Here is a 21,918-nt window from a genome sequence, read left to right on the forward strand (position 1 = left end):
ATCTTAAAATACCAGCAAATCCAAACCAAACATATACAATAATGATAGTATACCATGACCAAATGGGGTTTATCCTAGGAATGCAAGGTTATTTCAAATTTTGAAAAATCAACCCAATGTAATTCACATGTCAAAAGACCAAATAAAATATAATTTTAGGAAATGGAGAAAAATCATCTGACAAAATTCAACATCCACTCACAATAAAAATCTCAGCAAAATAAGAATATAAGGAACTTCTGAAACTTAACAAAAGACATCTATGAAAACTTATAACTAAGATCACACTTAATGGCAAAAGATGAATGCTTCCTTCCATAATGATGTTCTCTTACCGCTTCCACTCAACATTTTACTTTTGGCCAGATAATAACCAAGAAAAAAATTAAAAGGCATAGACTGAAAAAAAAGAAATAACAGTTATTTAAAGATGACATGATTGTCTACATGAGAAATACCAAATAATCTAAAAAATTAGTTTTACTAAAATTAATAAATGAGTGTATAAGGTTATAGGATACAAGGTCAATAAAAAGTCTGTTATATTTCTATATAAAAGCAACAATCAGTTGAAATTGGAATTTAAAACACTGCCATTTACAACAGCCTCAAAACCACAAAATACTTAGAGGTAAACCTAAGAAAATGTGTAAAATATTTGTAAACTGAAACCACAAAGAAGACCTGAAAAATGGAGAGTTTGAATGAGAAGATTCAATATTATTAAGATTTCAGCTTTCCCCAGTTTGACCTATAGGTTCCACCTAGTCCCAGTCAAAATCCTAGCAGAGTTTTTGCATAAATTAATCAGACTCCAAAATTTATATAGAAATGGACAAAACAACTTAAAGAACAAAATTAGAAGACATAATATCTGATATCAAAATGTATTATGTAGCAATAGTAATCAAGACAATACATTTGCATAAAACAAACATACTAGATAAACAGAACAGAATAGTTCAGAAATCTACTTTAAAATATACCATCTAATATAGCTAGCACAATGGCACACATATGTATTCCTAGTTACTCAGGAAACTGAGGCAAGAATTGAATTGAAGGCCAGCTTATGGCAACACAGTGAGACCCCATCTCAAAAATTTTTTTTCAATGCTGGTGAGGAAACCAGGGTCTCCTTCATGCTCACTAAGTGTTCTACCACTGAGGCATATCCTTAATCCTTTTTTTGTTATTGGTTTATTCTATCTTCATTGCTAGATCATATGTATAGCCATTGTATGCTATAATCTCTAGTTATCTTGGTTACCTGAACCTCATTCTTTAAATTTCTTAGAGAGATTTCTTGGTAAAGATATTTTCTGAGTTCTTTCATGTTAATAGATGCTTTCTGTGTTCTTTATACTTGAAAGTCAGTTTTGCAGGATATAAAATCCTTGGATCCCAGTGTTCTTTCCTTGATGTCTTAATTATGTATTCTATTTTCTCATGGCATAAAGCATGAGAATAAGCTATTAGTGTAGCAATATAATTTTTATTCCCCTTTTTATGTAAAAGTCATGAATTTGTTTTTGCCTAGATGCTCTAATGCTCTTTAACACAGAAGTTTTTACTAAAATATGCCTCGAAGAAACTTACTCTAGATTAATGTTCTCAGGCACATGATGCCTTATTTCAGTTTCTGTGGAATTACTTATTCTGTATATGAATAATATATGACTTTCTGTGTCTGGGTTCTTAGTGTTTTCACAGTTCTTTCATTTGTAGCATGTATCAGTGCTTCATTTCTTTTTTGTGCTAAATGATATTCTACAATATGGATGTACATAATTTTGTGTATCCATTCACAAGCTGATAGGCTTTAGGACAATTCTGGCTATTACAAATAATGATGCTATGACCATTCATGTACAGTTTTGTGCGGACACATATGTTCAATTCTCTTGGATATATATCTAAGAGTAGAATGGTTGGGTCTCAGTACAACTCTATATTTAACTTTTGGAGGAAATATCAAACTGTTTTCCACAGTGGCTGCACCATTTTACATTCCCACCACCAATATATGAGGACTCCAATTTTTCCATCAGTGCTTATTATTGTCCATCTCTTTGACTACAGCCATGTTTACACGTACGTATAAACAGAAGTCCAGGTAATTAAGAGGGGGAAAGGCACTGCAACAGATATCCACGGGAAAAAAATAAAGTTTTTTTTTTTTTTTGGTACCGGGGATTGAACTCAGGGGCACTCAACCACTGAACCACATCCCCAGCCCTATTTTGTATTTTATTTAGAGACAGGGTCTCACTGAATTGCTTAGTGCCTCGCTTTTACTGGGGCTGTCTTTGACCTCTCGATCCTCTTGCTGCAGCCTCCTGAGCCGCTGGGATCATAGGTGTGCACCTGGCTCACGAAAAACTGAACTTTCTACTAAATCTTACATCATCTTCAAAGTCTATCCTTCTCTGCAAAGGGGGAAAATCTTTGTAATTTAGGATTAGGTGAAGATTTCTTAGAAAAGATACTAAAAGCATGAACCATAAAAGAAAAAATTGATAAAATGTACCTCCTAAAAATTGTAAATGAATGTATGAAAAGTCAAGGCATAAATTGAGAAAATATGTGCAAAACACTTGTGATAAAGGACTTTTAACCAGGATAAAGGTTTTTTACTTTCGAGTGTATATTCTTAATAGTAAGAATGTAAACACAACCCTATTTTATTATTATTATTTTTTTATTTTTTAGTTCTCAGTGGACACAACATCTTTGTTTGTATGTGGTGCTGAGGATCGAACCCAGGCCGCACGCATGCCAGGCGAGCGCGCTACTGCTTGAGCCACATCCCCAGCCCACAACCCCATTTTAAAAATGGGCAAAAGATTTAGATAGACATGTTATAAAAAATACACATGGCAAGAAGTACATACCAAGATGCTTAACATCATGTGACTTCCCCCTTCTAGAGATAGAAAATATTTCTTCTTTCCTTAACACTGTGTTGTCCAGTGATGGATTCCGACTATTAGAATGTGATGTAGCTTCTGTGGCTGGGCCTGAAGAAATATACAGTTTGCACATGTACTTTCCTAGATCCTTGAATCAGCATGGAAAAAAGATCTGGCTACTTTGCTGGAGAGACCAAGGGTATGGGGCAGGTGGATCTTGGACAGTATCTAACTATTCCACCACTTCCAGCTGAGGTGTCAGATACATGAATGAAATCAGGACATCCCAGACCAAACTGTCCAGCACCCCCGGTGAGCCCATCCTCCAGCTGATTTGACAATTGAATGTGGTCATATGAATGACCACATTCAATGCCAAACAGTCAAAAGAATTACCAACAGAATTGTGAACAAATAAAATGATTGCTGTTTTAAAGCCCCTAGGTTTTTTAATTGACAAAATTATCTATTTATCATGTAAAACATGATATTTTTAAATATATGTTTTAAATATATATTTGAAAATTACAAATATATGGAAAAATTAATAAAGTCATTAAATTTTGAGGTGGTTTTTTTATGCAGCCATAGAAAACTAAAACCCAAAGTTACCCTGTTGAGAACAGATCTGTAAAACTAATACTGTAATTATTTCTATGGTACCCACTGATCATCTCTGGTCATCATTCCAATGAAAGTCTCTCATTTTGACATGCAGTGAGTGTCTAGAAATGGTATTTTCTTGTTGCTCTCAGTTCTTGGATATCATAGAGAAATCTAGTGTCTCATGAAAAGTACAGAGCTTTCCCCAACTTTCCATTTCACAAACTGTATGAACATATCCAAAATAAATGTATTACACAGATTTTCTTTGAGATTTAAAAATATCAATTTAAATACTTAGGATGCAGTCCAGATTAAATATGTAATGAAGTATTATTAATGGCACAATGATGGATTAACCTTAGAAGAAAGACTTTTTTGAAAGAGAATTTATATTTTTCTTTTAGTGAAAATACATCTAATATTAATCAGAAGCCTGCTGTTATTGCAAAACTATGGCCAGCCCAAGGAGATGTTGAGGGATGAATTACTCTCCAAGATGAAAGGTGTCCTTCATTTCATTACTCATCCTACCCAAAATATCATCCTATTCCAACCCATCTCCACCACTGCCACAGGCTTTCAAAGTAGGTAGTTTTGTGGTAATGTTGGAAAAACCACCAGTTCTCTCTCTCTAGGGTAAGATGGGACCACAGAAGTCCTGGTTGCCTGACATTTCTCCATTCTATGGTTTGTAATGGATTTACACAACATTTAGCATCTTCTAGTATCCATTAAAGCTGCATAATTACCTAAATTCCAAGAGTTTAGTTCAAAGTTTAAATTGAAGGTATGCTTTTGTTCTAGAAATAAGCTTAGTTTCTAAAAAATGTTCTCTAAAGAAAAATGAGGCCTGGAGTTGTGGCTCAGTGGTAGAGCACTTGCCTAGCATGTGTGAGGCCCTAGGTTCAATCCTCAGCACCACATAAAAATAAATAAATAAAATAAAGGTATTGTGTCCAACTACAACTAAAAAATAAATATTAAAAAAAAGAAAGAAATATGAATGCTTGTCATTGTAACAGTTTTGGCCGTTTTGGCTTTTAAAGATTTCTAACTTTGGGCTGGGACTGTGGCTCAGTGGTAGAGCGTTTAGGCACTGGGTTCGATCCTCAGCACCACATTTTTAAAAAAAGGTACTGGGTCCACCTACAACTAAAAAAATTAAAAATAATATTAATAAAATATTTCTAACTTTATTGGTTTCTTATCCTTTCCCCCACCAGACAGCATACTATGATAAAATTGATGTGGACCACCTGCCACAGAACCAGCCCAATAATCCCAGCCAAGAAATGACAATGGAGTGGTGGAGAGGCACACATTTAGTCTGCATGGGCTGGAGCACAGGCCAGGAGCTCCCACTTCAGTCCTTCAGAGCTGAACTTCAGTTGTGCAGAGGCCACCATGCTGGCAGTGGGCCAGCTCCCAGGAGAGCCAGAGCCATTCAACCTGTCACCCCACAGCAACCAGGCCTAAGCATGGTGTGGAGGCCTGCTGTAGAAGCCCACTCCATGCAGTGTGGCAGCTCCAGAACCCCTAAATCCCTGCACAATCTGCTGATCTCAACCCCTTAATTTCTGATAAGCAGCAGGAAAACAGAAGTGAGGCAGACCTGAATGGGATTGCAGGGCTAACCAATAGTGTTAGTGCCTTTCCAGCCTCTAATTAGCGTAAGTAGTTTTTCAAACCCTGATTAGCATGAATTTGGACCAATAGCATTGACCCAAGTGCTAATTATATTAAATCTTTAGACTAGCAAATCCAGGGGGAAAACCTGCAATGGAGTCTCTCTCCCACTCTTGAGAGTACTATCCCTGTTTCTATTCTTTAATAAATCTTATTCTTACATTCACTCAACCTGTCTGTGGATTTCATTTTCAAATTTGCAAGACAGGAACCCAGAAAGAAGAAATTGACAGTTGCTAGGGTCTGCTGCAGCACTGGAGGGTATAACCCACCATTAAGAGCTGCAGAGGCCTTTGGTTTATGCAGACCCCCACCTGCCAGCTGAAGCAGAGAAACTCAATTTTTATCAAATTTTATCTTTTGGATCTTTGGAAGAGTGAGTAAAATGGACCAACAGAGCCATCTTTTTTTCCCCTGAAGTTCTTTACTCCTTTTTGAAAAATCTCTATCAAAAATACTGGACACCTGCCAGCCAGTTAAAAGCAGTTAGTGAGGGCCACCGGTCTGAAGGCGTGGGCTCACTGGAGGAGGCTTGCTCATTCCCTTCATCTCTGATGGAGGAATGGTGGTCAAGCCCTGCTTCAGTTTATCTCTGTGTAACACAAACCACATAGACAGATGGGTTCAAGCACCCACTTCCTTCTTTCACTTTCAGACTGAGTTAGCCTGATGGTGGAGGGTGCCCTCACCTGTTGTGTCTGAGACAAAAGCCTTAGTCTGATCCAAGTCTTTGGAAAAGAGGTGACCCACTAATCCCCACAGTGTGAGCCAAGTGCTCTTTTATTCTCTCTACTCTGTCTGTCATATGTGCCACACAAACCATGTATACCCAGGTTTCTTATGCCCCTCTGAATCCCAATTGTTTCAACAGGACCCATAGATAAGGTTACTGGGAACTTTCGAGTCCTTGAGTGCCTTTTGAGACCTAAACCCCACCCTTGTCCTTTGTGTGCTCCTACTCACAAGGAAGGTCCCATTCCCTAGGTTTCCAAACTCTTCCAGTTTTCCTCTGGATAATTTTAAAACCCAACAAACAAAAAAACAAATACACTGGGGTTGTAGTTCAGTGGTAGAGCACTTGCCTAGCATATGTGAGGCACTGGGTTCAATTCACAGCATCACATATAAATAAATAAAATAAAGGTCCATCAAAAACTAAAAAAAAAAACTTTAAACAAAAAACAAATACAATCCAAAGACTCTCAAGCAATTTAAGATCAAATATTTACAATGATCAAGTAAGTATCAAAAGATTTCCAAACTGATACCATAAATATAAACATCAGAAAGGACTATAAAACTTGTTCAGGGCAAATGACCCTTGTGAAATGTCTCTCCCTTAGTACAATAATTAAATTCCTCCAGGACACAAAACCCTGTCTATAGTGCCTTCATAATTGCAGATAAGCAGAGTACAGAAAAAAAAAACAAAACAAAAAAAAAAAACAGGATTTTCCTTTTAATAGGGAAATGACATTAAAAAAAAAAAAAAAAGGATTCTGGGTCATGAATTGCTAAGAGTGATCAATCCAACCAGCAGGACTCAAGGAGTGGTCACCAACGGCCTTGAGGTCCACAGGGGATAGAAGGATACTTCAATCTGGTTCAGACAATAGAAGGATGCCAAGTGTCACCTTCTTCACCCTTTGTCTTTCAGAAGGGTAATACTCCATCTAGCATAAGTACTCACACACTGCAAGTCCTTTAACCCTCAACCCTGGGAAGAAATACCTAATATTTTTCTGTACTCAAGTCTGACCCACATACAAGTTGGGAATGAGGGAGATAGCCCTTGAGGGAAACATAAACTAACACCACCTTCAGCTAGATCTGCAATGAGCAATTGATCAAACTAATTTAAGACAAAAAAAAAAATAGTGTCCAAACTGATAAAGCTTTTTTGTACTCTGGAATTCTGCTTTCTCAGTAAGTTCCTATCTAAATGCTACAGAAAGGAGGAGACAAAGAGAAAGGACTGACTCTGATACCAATGTGCATTGTGGTCTGATAAAGATGTTCCATGTGCTCCTTTACTAGATATGATTATGGTTATTTCATTTTTTAGAAAAACCTTCTGTCTTTTGAACTCAGTTTTTCTGGTGAATTCACAATTGGTTCTGCATACTTAAATTCTTTTTTTCTTTTTTCTTTTTCTTTTTTTTTTTAGTAGTAGATGGACATAATAACATTTATTTATTTATTTATTTATTTGGTTAAGGTGGCGCTGAGGATGGAACCCAGTGCCTCACACATGCAAGGCAAGTGCTCTACCACTAAGCCACAACCCCATAAATTAATTTTTTTTCCTGATCATTCTTGTTTCATCTACCGGGAGTTGTTTTAACAGTAGTGATGGTGGAAGTGAATGTGACCCCCACTGAGGACAAGTGGCCATTTGAACCTTTGATTTCAGTGTCCACCATGGCTGATAGACTACTCCTAATGTATCCAATTGCATAGGTCCTTCTCATGTGTAAGTCATAATGTAAAAATATGTGACAGGCTCTGTTTTAATTTCTAAAGGGTTAAATCTGATAGGCACTGTAATCTCTTTAGTCTCCTACCTGTGAATATAAAACACTTGGTTAAAGCCACCACATCTTTGTTTCCTGTTTTATGTATATTTGTGCATACCTGTGTATTGTATGTCAAATCTGTATGTATCTATATATTCTTTACATGGTACCAGAATTGGCTTATAGATATGTGAGCACTTATAAAAGCTCATGTGAAACTTCAACAAAAAGTCAATTTAAATTGGTAAAAGCAAAAATGTCTTTGAAATTACTAACACATAATTTTCTAGTGTGCAGTCAATACAAAACATTAGTTTCTATAAAATGTTTGAAGTTTGATGTCCATTGCTTTAAAGGATTTTTCTTTGGTGGGAATAACTGGTTTAAAATATTAACTAGGTTATGTGGTACTCTGGCTTCACAGATAATGTAAAGTTCTTAACTAAACATTTCTTCATAAATGTATGTTAAGAGATATCCAATTATTATTTATCAAGATAATTTATTATGTCTGTTAGGAAAATCCTAAGTCTTAAAAATTAGGATTTGTACCTGTTTTAAGGTTGTTTAAACAATTACTCCATAACTGGTTAAGTAAGTAACTGATATTTTAGGTTATTCTGATATAGTTGATGCCCTAAATATATGTGGCTACAGATATAATATATACATCTGAGAACTAAATGGTTGAGATTTGTCTAAGTGTTATATAAGAAATTTATAAAATTAGAGCTTATGTAGGTCTAATATAGGCAAGCTGACCAATAAATGCTGTCTTTTATACACTGTCCATTTTCAAACCTGGATTACATTTGGTTGCTTTGAGTAACTTTATAACTGTTGCCTTTAGTGTTTTGCAAGAGTTCTACTTCTGAGTTAAGACAAAAAGCCATCACCTACAGGACAGATAGGATATAATGCTGATTTCCCAGTACCAAAGTCAAAACCCATTACTCCCACTTTAAGACTGGTGAAACTAGTCTGCTGGATGTTTAAAACCATGGAGATCAAAGTCAAGGCAGTAAAAGATAAAAGGAAAAACCAGCCAATATCTTGACCCTTGCCAGAACTCAGGAAACAATGGAATTTCATTTAGGGCCATGCAACTCTGGTGAGTCACCTGACCTCCTGAGGACTCTAGAGAAAAGAAAACCAATCAATGCACATTCTGCAAAGAGGAGGGTCATTGGAAAGGGAAGTGTCCCCGATGCTTACAAAGGAAGCCACATATGGTCAGCAAGACTCTAATCCATCCTGGCAGATGGCATAATTGGTAGAGGAAAGCTAAAGGAGCCAAGAGTCTTCTCACAAGTTCCCAAGATTGACTCCTGACAAATCTTAGCTGACTCCTAACAGTAGATATGAACAAGGTCAATTTTGATCAACTTGGTCTTGAACACCTGGCAGAAGAGTATAACCAAAGCAGTCATATAAGGAAGACAATGCTTTATAACTTAAGACATATGCTGGTGTCAGTTCTTTCAAGTAAGTAAAACTGGGAGGTTATAAAGGGAGGGGGTTCTTATATAATAGTGCCTGATAACCATTCTGAAAAACTCCTGCCAAAGTGACAAATCTATTCTAAGTCAACTTGAGACCTAAAAATCTTCCTAACTTCCTATATAGATAAGCTCAATGTATTTTTCACTAGTATTATTTAGTCCCTATATTTATTTATCTTACATTTAAAAGATGTAACATGACACATGGACGTCCAAACCAACTTTTCCAAGGAAGTCCTCCGTGATAGCTAAAGGGGATCCCTCAACCAAACAGGTACACTAATGAAAAAGATGTTTTACAGGGGCTTGGGGATTCAGCTCAGTTGGTAGAGTGCTTGCCTTGCATGCACAAGGCCCTGGGTTCAATCCCCAGCACCACACACACACACACACACACACACACAACACAAATGGCATTATAGGGCTGGGGTTGTGGCTCAGAGGTACAGCGCTCACCTGGTATGCGTGAGGCACTGGGTTGGATCCTCAGCACCACATAAAAAATAAAGATATTGTGTCCATCTATAACTAAAAAATAAATATTAAAAATGGCATTATATATATTTAACTATAGCTGAAGAGAATGCCTAAGACATTATAGAAACTAAATATTTTTCTAACAACTCTGCTAATGTTTCTAAAGTCTTAAATGACCTCCACTCACAAATCAGTGTCATGTTAAACCCCACCTTAAGCTTTAATAAGTTACTAATCTTCATGGTTTTCAGGGACTTGCTAATAACAAATTGATTTTGTGCTAGTTGTTTACGGAAAATATTACTATCTTGTTTATTGCTGTCTTAATATGATCTCTGCCCTGTATATGGTTCATCCAATCACCTACCAACCAGACTGCCCTGATGTGTGAGATGCTCAAGCTATAAATGGCCTTACAAATGGAATCCAAAACCAAATCCCGCTTCTACTGGAGGCCTTTTGAAACAGGCCAGTAGAAGGACCCTGACTGCCATCCCCTGCCCTTTACTGCCTGAAATAGCCAGAGTAGTCATCGCCCTTTCCCCTAATGGCAGTTTGGGGCACTTCTTCAGGCTGAGAAATGGCATAGTCCACTGGCTACGGAGCTGCACAGGCAGCCCAACAATCCCTGCCAACAAGCTCTTGTTCAAGCAGTGGAGGGGCAGAGTGGAGGCCGAGAGCTCAGACATCTGTGAGGAGCCAGCCATGCTTGGCCCGGCCTGTGTCAATGGCAGGCCAGCACCAAAGTGAGCCAGGGTAAGCTGATCTGTCACCCCACAGTAGCCAGGACTGGGCATGGTGTGGATGCTTGCTGCAGAAGCCCACTCCATACAGCACAGCAGATCCGGAACCTCTAGGCACGACCAATCTGCTGACCTCAACCCCCTGATTCCTGATGAGCAGCAGGAAAACAGAAGTAGGGCAGACCTGAATTGCAGGGCTAACCAGTAGTGTTAGTGCCTTTCCAAACCCTAATTAGCAAATACTGAACTGAACCTCTAACTTTTTCATCTTTTCTCCTGTTTTCCATCTTTTTAAATTTTTTATTCTACTTCCTGGCAACTTCCCTTAAGTTTATATTCCAACCCTTCTATTAAGTCTGCCTTTTCTTCTATCATGTATTTAATTTCCAAGAGTCATTATTTCCTCCTGAATATTCCTTATTTCATGGAGGCACTGTCCTGTCCCTTCCTTTCTTTCTGAAAATATAAATGATAGGATTTTGCCCACCTTGTTTTTCTTCCTTTTCTCTATATGGGCAATGTTTTTCTGATTGCTCATTCTCTTTCATGTTACAGGCTTTTCTTTGGATATTCAGTTGTCCCTGAGAAGCCATTTGGGTTTAAGGGTGAGGGACTAAAAGGTTGATTAGAGGCTTTAACACATATATGGGGTTTGCTGACCATGAACTTCAACATGAAGTGATCTGGCTAGATTCTCGGTTGGGGAACCACTGATGTCAGCCTCATTATCTCTTTCCTTCTGGACTGATAAATGAGTTCCAAGAGATTTTCAATATCCTCTTAAAGATTAAAGGCTGGCTGCTAGTGAGAGGAGGCTGGGAGTAAAGGATAAGTTTACTATTGCAAAGGCATATATTCACTCAACCCCTCTGTTTTTGGTGAAGAAGAATGATGGAAAGCACAGACTAAAATAAGGTATGGAGGGTCCTGAGCTTCTCCTCCTGCTGAGGACCCAGTGCCCTGCAGAACCCTGTAAAGACCTATGGGAGAAATGCTGTGTCAGGCTGAAAATAGTGGGTACTAATGGAAATTATGTGGTCCTTTAAAATAAGCTAATTCCCTTAAACCTTCTCACTCCCCCCAGATGCCAAATGTCCAGCAAATAAGCATTTACTTTCTGTTAAAAAATTGAAAAGTTCTTCTCTTACAAAATTGAATAAATTGTTTGGAGCTCACTCATCCAGCAATTGTGGTATTTATGAGCTTGCCATCTAACAAATAGTCTCCTGCCCACTCTCCCAAAAGCAAAACTTGACAAGTAACTAACAAGTAGTGTACAATTGTCACCCAACTTTGCAGATGTCCCATTCTTAAATACAAATAGATCACCAAAGATCATCAGACATTTGAGAAAAGTTTTCTACCTGAACAACAATAAAAAAAAAAATAGAAAAATAACCCTAGATGAAAGAAAAAGAACTCAAAGAATAAAAGATAACTTTTCTTTTTAGAAATTCCAATTAGACTATATACACAATGGAACATTTCTCAGCAATAAAAGAGAATAAAATCATGGCATTTGTAGGTAAATGGATGGAGTTAGAGAAGATAATGCTAAGTGAAGTTAGCCATTCCCCAAAAACCAAATGCCAAGTGTTTTCTTTGATATAAGGAGGGCTGATTCATAGTGGGATGGGGAGAGGGAGAATGGGAGGAATAGACGAACTCTATATAGGGCAGGGGTTGGAGGGGAAGGGAGGGGGCATGGGGTTAGAAATGATGGTGGAATGTGATCGTCATTATTATCCAAAGTACATGTATGAAGACATGAATTGATGTGAATATACTTTGTATACAACCAGATATGAAAAATCGTGCTCTGTATGTGTGATAAGAATTGTAATGCATTCTGCTGTCATATATAAATTTTAAAAATTAATTAAAAAATACGGTACCGAAAAAAATATAAATATAATAATAATAAAAAGAAATTCCAATTAGAATTCAGAAACCAGGAGAGGCCGGGGATGTGGCTCAAGCGGTAGCACGCTCGCCTGGCATGCGTGCGGCCCGGGTTCGATCCTCAGCACCACATACAAAGATGTTGTGTCCGCCGAAAACTAAAAAATAGATATTAAAAAAAAATTCTCTCTCTCTCTCTCTCTCTCTCTCTCTCTCTCTCTCTCTCTTAAAAAAAAAAAGAATTCAGAAACCAGGAACTTTCAAATACATTACTTCATAGTCATACCATGAAATGGAAACTGTTATAAAGATTATGCAAATTCATATTCCTAGACAGTAACATAGCTGAGATTTCAATCTTCATGTTCTCATTCCCTAGTGTTTTTTAGAAAAACCACAGTTGTTACAGTATTTATAAACCAAACACACAGTATACAGTAACAACAACAACAACAACAACAAAAAAAACTATATGAACATCAGTCCCAAATACATAAAACCACAAAATTCTTAGCTGGAAAGCATTGGTCTTTATTTCTGTCCTTTGCTATTCTTTCAGCTTGGGAATCTTTTAATGGTAACTTATAAACATTTTAACACTCATAATAACAACAACTTTAAGTTACATGTTTTTAGAGAACCTATCAGAGAAAGAAACACAGGGAATGAGGTTATTGGCTGGTGATATTATTCATCTATCTAACTATTTATTTATTTATTTATCTGGTTACCTGGGATTGAACCAAAAAAAAAAGTCTAAATTTTGAGTTTGAGATTCTAAGAGAGTTCTACCACTGGATAGGAAATAGTTAAATGCTCCCTTTTTAGATATTAAGTAGGCCAATTACTTATATAATAATAGTAGAGGCTGGAATAATGAATACTACCTAACAAAAACTCAGTAAATATTTTTTGAACAAATGAAATAAAAAGAGCAAAATGAATAAAGGAAGGAAGGCTTCAACTCTTTCCAAAAAAAAAAAAAATTAAAAAACTAGCACAAACACCAATAAAAAGAAACCATCTATATTACAGAATCATAAATACTGAATGCTTCATATCACATTAATATAAATATACATTAAGTTTATCCAGTAAAGCTTAGAATGCTTTAAAACCATCGGGTAGAATAAAAGGCAATACTTTCATTTTGATTATTTTGTTTCATAGTCATTCAAGCTGGAAAATAATTTTGCAAAATACTCAAAAAGGCAATGTAGGACATATTCATATAAGTTTTTACCCTCACAATGTAAACTATAATGTAAACCTTGGGTCAAGTCCACAACTGTTCCATTCTAAGCCAGTAAAAGAAATCTGAAATGATCATCTGCCCCATATCAGATTTTAGACAAAAACACAGTAAGCATTTTATGAACAGGCCACTTACACAATAATAAAATAAAGCAGCAAATTCTAAATCTCATGCTTGATTTACTGTTACCAAGTGCCCTCTGTAACCACAGTGAACTTAGCAACAAGTATCAGATGGGAATTTGCCAGTGAGCTTGGATCATATCATCACATAATATCACCACATCATATCACCACATAATCCTCAGTGATCATCTCATTGTTATAGGCATTGTGCATAAATAAACTTGTTCAATGGATTGGCTAATTTAGGTAGAATCTTTAGGACCTTCTTACTCACTAATGTAAACAGCAACTCCCCACCAAGACTTTCTTTCCCTGATTTTCCCCCATAGACATCATGAAAGACTCTATCACCAAACATTTTTTTAAATATTTTTTAGTTATCAATGGACCTTTATTTATTTGTATGCGAGCCCAGTGCCTCACACATGCTAGACAAGCGCTCTACCACTGAGCCACAACCCCAATCCTATCACCAAACATTTTTATAAATTTTATTAAAATAATGTCACCACGTGTGGAAGTGCACACCTATAATCCCAGCAGGTTGGCAGGCTGAGGCAGGAGGATCGCAAGTTCAAAGCCAGCCTCAGCAAAAGCAAGGCACTGAATAACAACTCAGTAAGACCCTGTCTCTAAATAAAATACTGGGGCTGGGGATGTGGCTCAAGTGGTAGCGCGCTCACCTGGCATGCATGCGGCCCAGGTTCGATTCTCAGCACCACATACAAACAAAGATGTTGTGTTCCCTGAAAAACTAAAAAATAAATATTAAAAACTTCTTTCTCTCTCTCAAAAAATAAATAAATAAATAAATAAAATTGTGGTGTTAAGAGTGAGATTAATTGTAAGGGAATCAGAATAAATCTAAATTGTTTAAATAAATAAATAAATGAAATACTGGGGATTTAAAATAAATAAAATACTAGGGATGGAGATGTGTTTCAGTGGTTGAATGCTCCTGAATTCAATCCCTGATGATCAGATAGATAGATAGATAGAAAGATAATGTCATCAGCCAATAACCTCAAATATGACGTTCAAATTAGTCTGCAAAATCTCACTGAAATCTATGTCGAATTTCCATCAGGCACTGTGCAACATTAGGTGAGCCAACAGAGTAACTGAGAGGATGTACAGTTTAAACAGGTTAACAGTGATATTATGCTGGATTGCTGAATGAAAGCATATGCTCTGCTATCCAGGGACTCCTTATTCTTAGGAAGCATTCCTGAACCACCTCAGGGGAACCATATTCATGAAAGAAAGACCAAAGCAGGAAATCCCAGATGGCCATGCTGTGTCAGGTAAAGGCAGCAAGCGTTAGGTTATGTGGGCCATGCTGATGCCCACAGGAAAAATTCTTATTTTTTTCCTTTTCTTTTTCAATGAAAATCTAACTCATAGGAAATAACACTGCACTTAACCTTGTAAAGAAAGTTCCCCTTTTCCCTCCCTGACTCAGAAAACTAACTAGTAATATTATAAGGTAGAAAAACTACTTACAACTCAGCTTCCCTTAAGAGTTTATATTTGGCATTCTAAGGATATTTCCAACACCATTCCTGAAATTCCTCTAAAGACCTCTCCCACTTACAGCAGCACTTGCCCAAGACTTCAATAAGGCCTTTTTTCCACTAGCTTTAATATTTTAACTTTCTTGAAAATAGTGATGGGGGGAGGAACCAAGTGCCAAAATAGTTTTCTAAAAATCTCCTATATTCTACTCCATCTTCAAAAATAAAACAAATCTATAAAATAGAAATTCATCTTTAATTCTAAAATACTCTCAGATAATCTCATACCTTTTCCCTTACAAAATTCAAAATGTTTCCTATCAATCTGTAATTACATTGAAATTATCTCCTCTTAAACAGCATGCCTAGTCAAAATGATACAAGAAAGCCTGGGGAGGGTTGCTTAGTGGTAGAGTGCTTGCCTAGTATGCTTAAGGCTCTAGGTTTGATCCAAAGAGGGAGGAGGGGAAGGAAAAGGAAAGAAAAGAGAAGAGAGAAAAGGAGGGAAGGATGAAAGAGGGAAGAAGAGAAAGAAAAAGAAGGAAAGAAAAAACTAATGAGTCATTTCTATGTGCCAGGTACTCTATTAAATGCATTACAATAAATATGAGAAATCTAAGGTTTAACGACAGCTCTGCTGTTAGCTGTATAATGCTGGACATACTAATCAATTACACTCAGTCTTAACGTTAATATTGTTAGATTGTGAGAATAATAATTACTTCATAGGGTTACTATGGGGTTGAAACTAGCTAATGGCTGTAGTAAAGGCTTGGGAGCCACAGCTAGCACCTGGCATGAGCTGCCTAAAGCCAGCACCAATAAAATGGAACCAGAATCAGAATTGTTGCAGGAAGAAGAAGCTGGCCCCAATTCCTGGCAAAGAGCTAAAGAATCAAATTAGTATTCTCTTAAGAATCTTCAGCCTTGGGGCTACATCCATTTGGGGAGAAGGCATAGAGAATATTAAACAGAAACCTTGGGGCAGACTGGTCCTAACACAAAAACAAAGGTTGTGGATGGGAACAGACTAGTCTCAGGAATGCAACATTTGCTTCAAGTTGGCACTTAGAAACAGTGCAATAGGGTTGTTCTGAAAAATACGTAATGCTTTATAAATTTTTATTATTAAATACATACACACACACCAACACACATAGATACCTATCCCCACCCAGAGATGAATTTATATGATGCATGACTGAATAGAAGACAGAATAGATGAGAGGGCAGAAACATCAGAGAGAGCAAAGAGGGTGGTAATAAAACTAGATCAGAGAGGCCATATAAGGTGACAGCTAATCATTTAGGCTTTAAAAACAAAATGCCAGATTCAAATCTTGGTTCCATCACTTATCTTTCAGTGTAAACTCAAACAAGTTAAATAATTTTCCTGAGCCTAATTTTCCTCCTAGATAAATGCAGGGTAATGTTAGTACCTACCTCATAAGATTGTTGAAAGTATTAAAAGTGTGTGGGGTGTGTGTGTGTGTGTGTATGTATGGGACTTAGAAGAATTCCTAGCACAGAGGAAACATAAGTTTCCTAATCTATAAAATGGGGACAATTAAATTTATTACCTCACAAGTGATTAGACAAATTAAGTAAATTAAATCTATAAAGTGCTGAGTACATAATAAATCAATTAATATTAGCTATTTTCCTTAAAATATGGGTGGATACCAAAAAGAAATTTTAAACTTGGGAAAATATTTCATAATGGAATTTAACAAAGTATTGTGAGAATCCTTACTCCCATTTTAATGCTGAATATATTACTAGGAAACCATGAGAAACTTGGCATACTTATCCATTTTCCAGTATGTAAAATGCATCTGAATAATTCCATCTCTTAGATCTGTCAAAGGATTCAAGTTACAGATATGAAATACAGACAAAAAAGAAAGAAAAGAAACAACTAAAACAGCAATTTTAAAATAATATTCCTCTTGAGTACTCATTTACTGACAAAGAAAATATTAAAACTAATAGCCTAAAGATTGGTAATCAGAAAGCTATTTATGAGGCTGGGGTTGTAGCTCAGAGGTTGAGCGCTTGCCTCACATGCGTGAGGCACTTCAATCCATAACACCACATCAAAATAAATAAATAAAAATAAAAATATTGTGTCTATCTACAGCTAAAAAAATACTTTTAAAAAGCCATTTATGGGGGCTGGGGTTGTGGCTCAATGGTAGAGCACTCCCCTCGCACTTGTGAGACCCTGGGTTCGAACCTTAGCACCACATAAAAATAAATAAGTGAAATAAAGGTATTAAGTCCAACTACAACTAAAAAATAAATATTTTAAAAAGCTATGTATGGTTTTACCTATAGATAAAACACCATTTTTATAATTTAAAAGATGGGCACTCAGGGGCTGGGGCTGTAGCTCAGTGGTAGAGCCCTTGCCTAGTATGTGTGAGACACTGGGTTCAATTCCAGCACCACATATAAATAAGCAAATAAAATAAAAGTCCATCAACAACTAAAAAATACTTTTTAAAAAGGCATTCTGTCCATCTACAACTACTAAAAAAAATTTAAAAAAAGAAAAAATAATTCTCAGTACCACATATAAATAAATAAAATAAAGGTCCACTGACAACTAAAAAATTTTTAAAAATAAAAAGATGGGCAATCAGAGAGACACTTGCTGCAATGTGCTTTCTAAAGAACAGAACAAATGTTGCCACAAAATTTAAAAGTCAACTAATTGAAACCCAAATGAGCAGAATTTTTATTTAGTCCATATGTAGACTAAGACAGTAGAGAAGTCAAGAAAATTCTGAGGAGGTGGTTGTAGTCAGCAATGTCAACTGCTCAGAGGCCAAGGCAACAACTGGCAAGTGTCCACAAGATCTAGCAGGATTTAATTGGTGGATCTAGACAAAATAATTGTATGAATGGTTGGAGTTGTGGAAAATACTAGATAAATCACAGCACAACACAGGAGAGGACATATATAAAGAGCAAAAGACAACCTTGACTTAAGATAAGTTTTGCCTATTTGGAGATATTCAAACTGAGATTTTTTTTCTCTGAGCTATAATTTATTCTAATAGCAGTAGGGCACATTGATATTGGGGATTTATTCTTCAAAGACTATTACTGGATTATCATTAACCCAAAGTGAATAGGATAACCTTAGTCTTTCTACCAAAAAGATGTTAAAATACAAAAATTTAAGAAGATATATATGAAAGTATAAATGGAATGATGTTTCACTGTATTTTATTAAACTACTTCTCAGAGATTCTTGGCCAACAATGAAGATTTAAGACCTTGTTTGGAGATGTGATATGGGTACCAGTATCTATCCCAAAAGAATATGTGGACTAGGGTTTAAGAAACCCCCTGGAAATTCTTCTGCTGAGTTCTGACTGACCACAGATATCATTCATCCTAATATATATCCAGGACTGTCTAGAAATATAATGTGAGCCATATGCATAATTAAAATTTTCTAGTGCACACATTAAAAAGTAAAATAACAGGTAAAATTAATTTTAATATTATTCAATTAACCCAATAACCAATGTAGTATCAACATAATCCATATAAAAATTATTGCTGAGATAAATTACTTTCTTTCATACTAAATCCTTGAAATCCGGTATGTATTTATATTTCTATGTGAACTACCCTCATCTGAAATGTTCAATGGCCATATGTGGCTAGTGACTTTCATATTGAACAAATATGGACAGCACAGATCTAAAATCCAGATCACCTGGAACCAAAAACATAGGCTGTCCTGTTTACATATGTAATTGTGACATAAAGAACCATGTCTGGCACATAACTAGCCCTCAAAAAAATATGTGTTAAATGATTGAATGAATGAATGTGCTGGGTTTATATACATATTTTCAAAAACAAAATTCCTGTGACACAAAATTCTAATTGCATTATTAGAACTATTAGGAAAAACATATAATTATATTAAACTCAATTCTAGTCTCAATAATAGTTTAATGATACACAGTTAATAAGCACAAATTTCCAAACAGGTACATACTTTTCAAATACATTATAAACACATTTTATTGCCAATAGGGATTTGTATTCTATAATCACTTTAAAATGATATTCTCAAATATTTAGCAATTTAAAATGCTATTAAATTCCACTAGCAAAATCAAATGAACTACTTTTCTCTCCAGAATGAATGAATGCCACATTCATTAAACATACACAATTTTCACATATTCCACTAACATTTGCAAATAAAATGTTTTACATCCACTGCCCAATTTACCTTAAAAGTGGAAAAAGAATATGCCAAATGTAGCTTCAAATCTTGGCAAATAGTTAAATTATACTATTTTACAAAAGGCTTAACCCCAAAAGTACTGAGTTTATTCAGTTATACATGAAAAGGGACCAGAGTAGCTGATACTTAGTAACAAAGGCTAGAGAGAAAAGCTTACCTTGTCTGCTAAAAGCTCTCGTATCTTGCTTGCTTGAACTCTAAATTTCATAAGCTGAGACTCCAGAGCTGCGCATCGCTCTTTCCAATCTATTGGTCCTTCTGAATCAGAAGGCTCTGCCATAATTATTCTAAACAAGAAAACATTCAAACAGCATAACATTAGCACTTAAGATAATCCATTAAATCACCCAATGCACCCCATCTAATGATATCCAGCCACAAGTTTTAAATTCTAAGATAAATTCCAGAAGCTGGTGTATTTTATGGAAAGAACTGAGTGAGACAGGAGGCCAGGGGTGGAAGCCCCACTGTGTTACTTACCTTTTTTTTTTTTTAGTTGTTGTCAATGGACCTTTATTTTATTTATTTATATGCAGTGCTAAGAATTGAACCCAGTAACTCACACATGCTAGGTAAGAACTCCTTTTTTTTTTCTTTTTCTAGTTAAGAATTCTACCACTGAGCCACAACCCCAGCTCCTCAAATTCAGCTTCTTTTTAAAAAAAAAAAATGTATTTATTTATTTATTCTAATTTGTTATGCATGACAGCAGAATGCATTTCAATTCATAGTACACATACAGAGCACAATTTTTCATGTCTCTGGTTGAACACAAAGTAGAGTCACACCATTCATGTCTCCATACATGTACTTAGAGTAATTATGTCCATCTCGTTCCACCATCTTTCTTACCCCCATGCCTCCTCCCTTCCCCTCCCTCCCCTTTGCCCTATCGAAAGTTCTTTCATTCCTCCCATGCTCCCCCAGACATCCCCAATATGGATCAACATCCACATATCAGAGAAAACATTCGGCATTTGGTTTTGGGGGATTGGCTTACTTCACTTAGCATGATACTCTCCAACTACATCCATTTACCTGCAAATGCCATGATTTTAATTCTCTTTTAGTGTCTCAGTTTACACAATCTGGAAAAAGAAAGATGCTGACAATCACAAACTATCCTTCCTCACTGGTAAGTTGTGAGGGACAAATTAAATATTTGCTGTTTCTGACAGAACTCTGGATAGTATAATAGCACAGCACAGAGTACTATTATTATTTTAACTCTGTCCAACAGATAGACTTTTAAAATCCATAGCTTATAATTTTACCACACTCTTACATTTACAGAAGTATCACAGTTTGATTCAATTGATAGCACAATAAAATAACATAGAGAAACACTATACCAGTGCTACAAATATATATTAGATTTGTTCTAAAATTATTACTTAGCACCACTCTGAATTTGTCCAAGAACAGGCTATCCTTCAAGCCAGAAATCCTTTGGCATATTTATCTAGGTAAGTTATGATCCTGACAAGTGTGCATAATTTTTATTGGTGTAAGAAGAGAAAAACCTATAAATATGAAATTTGGAATCATCTACATTAATCTGGACTCAGTATTTTCCATGATATTAACTTTCCTTTTGGAGGAGAAACACTATAGGGAGGAAGACAAGAGGCCAGGGAACTGGTTTTTAAATAGGTGTTACTTCATTAAGCATGATTGTTTCTGGCTCTGAGATTCATAAAAGCAACTTTAAACGTTGCTTTTTTTTTTCAGTGCTGGGAATCAAACTCAGAGCCTCACATGTGCTAGGCAAATGTTCTACCAATGAGGTACCTCCTCAGCCCATTGTTAATGTTTTATTGAGTTATTAAAATAAAAGGTTTAAATAATGTATTTCTGAATTGTCCTTGCTATGAACTGATAAAATTTGCATTAGGAATGGATCTCCTGCAGGAGCCAAACTCCAGGCATGAGGAGCATGTTACTTAGACCCTGGAGGGTCCTGCAGTTGAAGTATGTTATTTTATTCTTTTGTTTTATAAAAATACAATCAAGTTTATTCCCAGTATTTAGTGTAATTTATTCTCCTCCCTAAATCTATACCAACTTTTAAAAAACTGTATGCTAATAAAATCCCACTGAAAGATTTTCCTAGCATAAGTATTGGTTTGTGCATAATGTACTTTTTTATATTAATACTGACATTATCACTCAATCTTTTAAAAACAAATAAATACAAGCAGAATTGTTCTATGAAGGCTACAACTTTTATTAAAAGTATCCCACCATGTCAAAGCCTCCAGATACCTTTCAATCCCAGCTATAGTTTAAGGAAAGTTCATCATGGTAGAGCTGACATCATTCTCTTCTTGTTTCTTGGTGTCTACAGCATCCTTGCTTCGCTGTTTTATCTGTGTTTTGTTTGTTTGTTTTTTAGAATAATATT

At 36.0% G+C, this 21,918-nt stretch overlaps 1 protein-coding gene across 4 annotated transcripts in view; it reads right to left on the reverse strand.

Annotated features, from left to right (window-relative positions):
- Plekhh2 (pleckstrin homology, MyTH4 and FERM domain containing H2) overlaps window positions 1-21,918 on the reverse strand; it is a 117,233-nt gene that overhangs the window by 90,149 nt on the left and 5,166 nt on the right. For 3 of the 4 annotated variants that reach the window (XM_058573532.1, XM_046425118.2, XM_046425111.2), the window contains exon 2: window positions 19,672-19,801. In XM_058573532.1, coding sequence (XP_058429515.1) covers window positions 19,672-19,794 — 123 coding nt within the window. In that variant the 5' untranslated portion in view covers window positions 19,795-19,801. Of the gene's footprint in view, window positions 1-2,894; window positions 3,266-19,671; window positions 19,802-21,918 lie in introns of those variants that run through there. The other variant, XM_058573537.1, reaches the window with a different exon arrangement.

This window comes from Marmota monax, unplaced genomic scaffold (assembly GCF_021218885.2).
Source record: "Marmota monax isolate L192 unplaced genomic scaffold, Marmota_monax_Labrador192_F-V1.1 WCK01_AAM20220418_F8-fsc00015, whole genome shotgun sequence".
In the NCBI taxonomy this organism is placed as follows: domain Eukaryota; kingdom Metazoa; phylum Chordata; class Mammalia; order Rodentia; family Sciuridae; genus Marmota; species Marmota monax.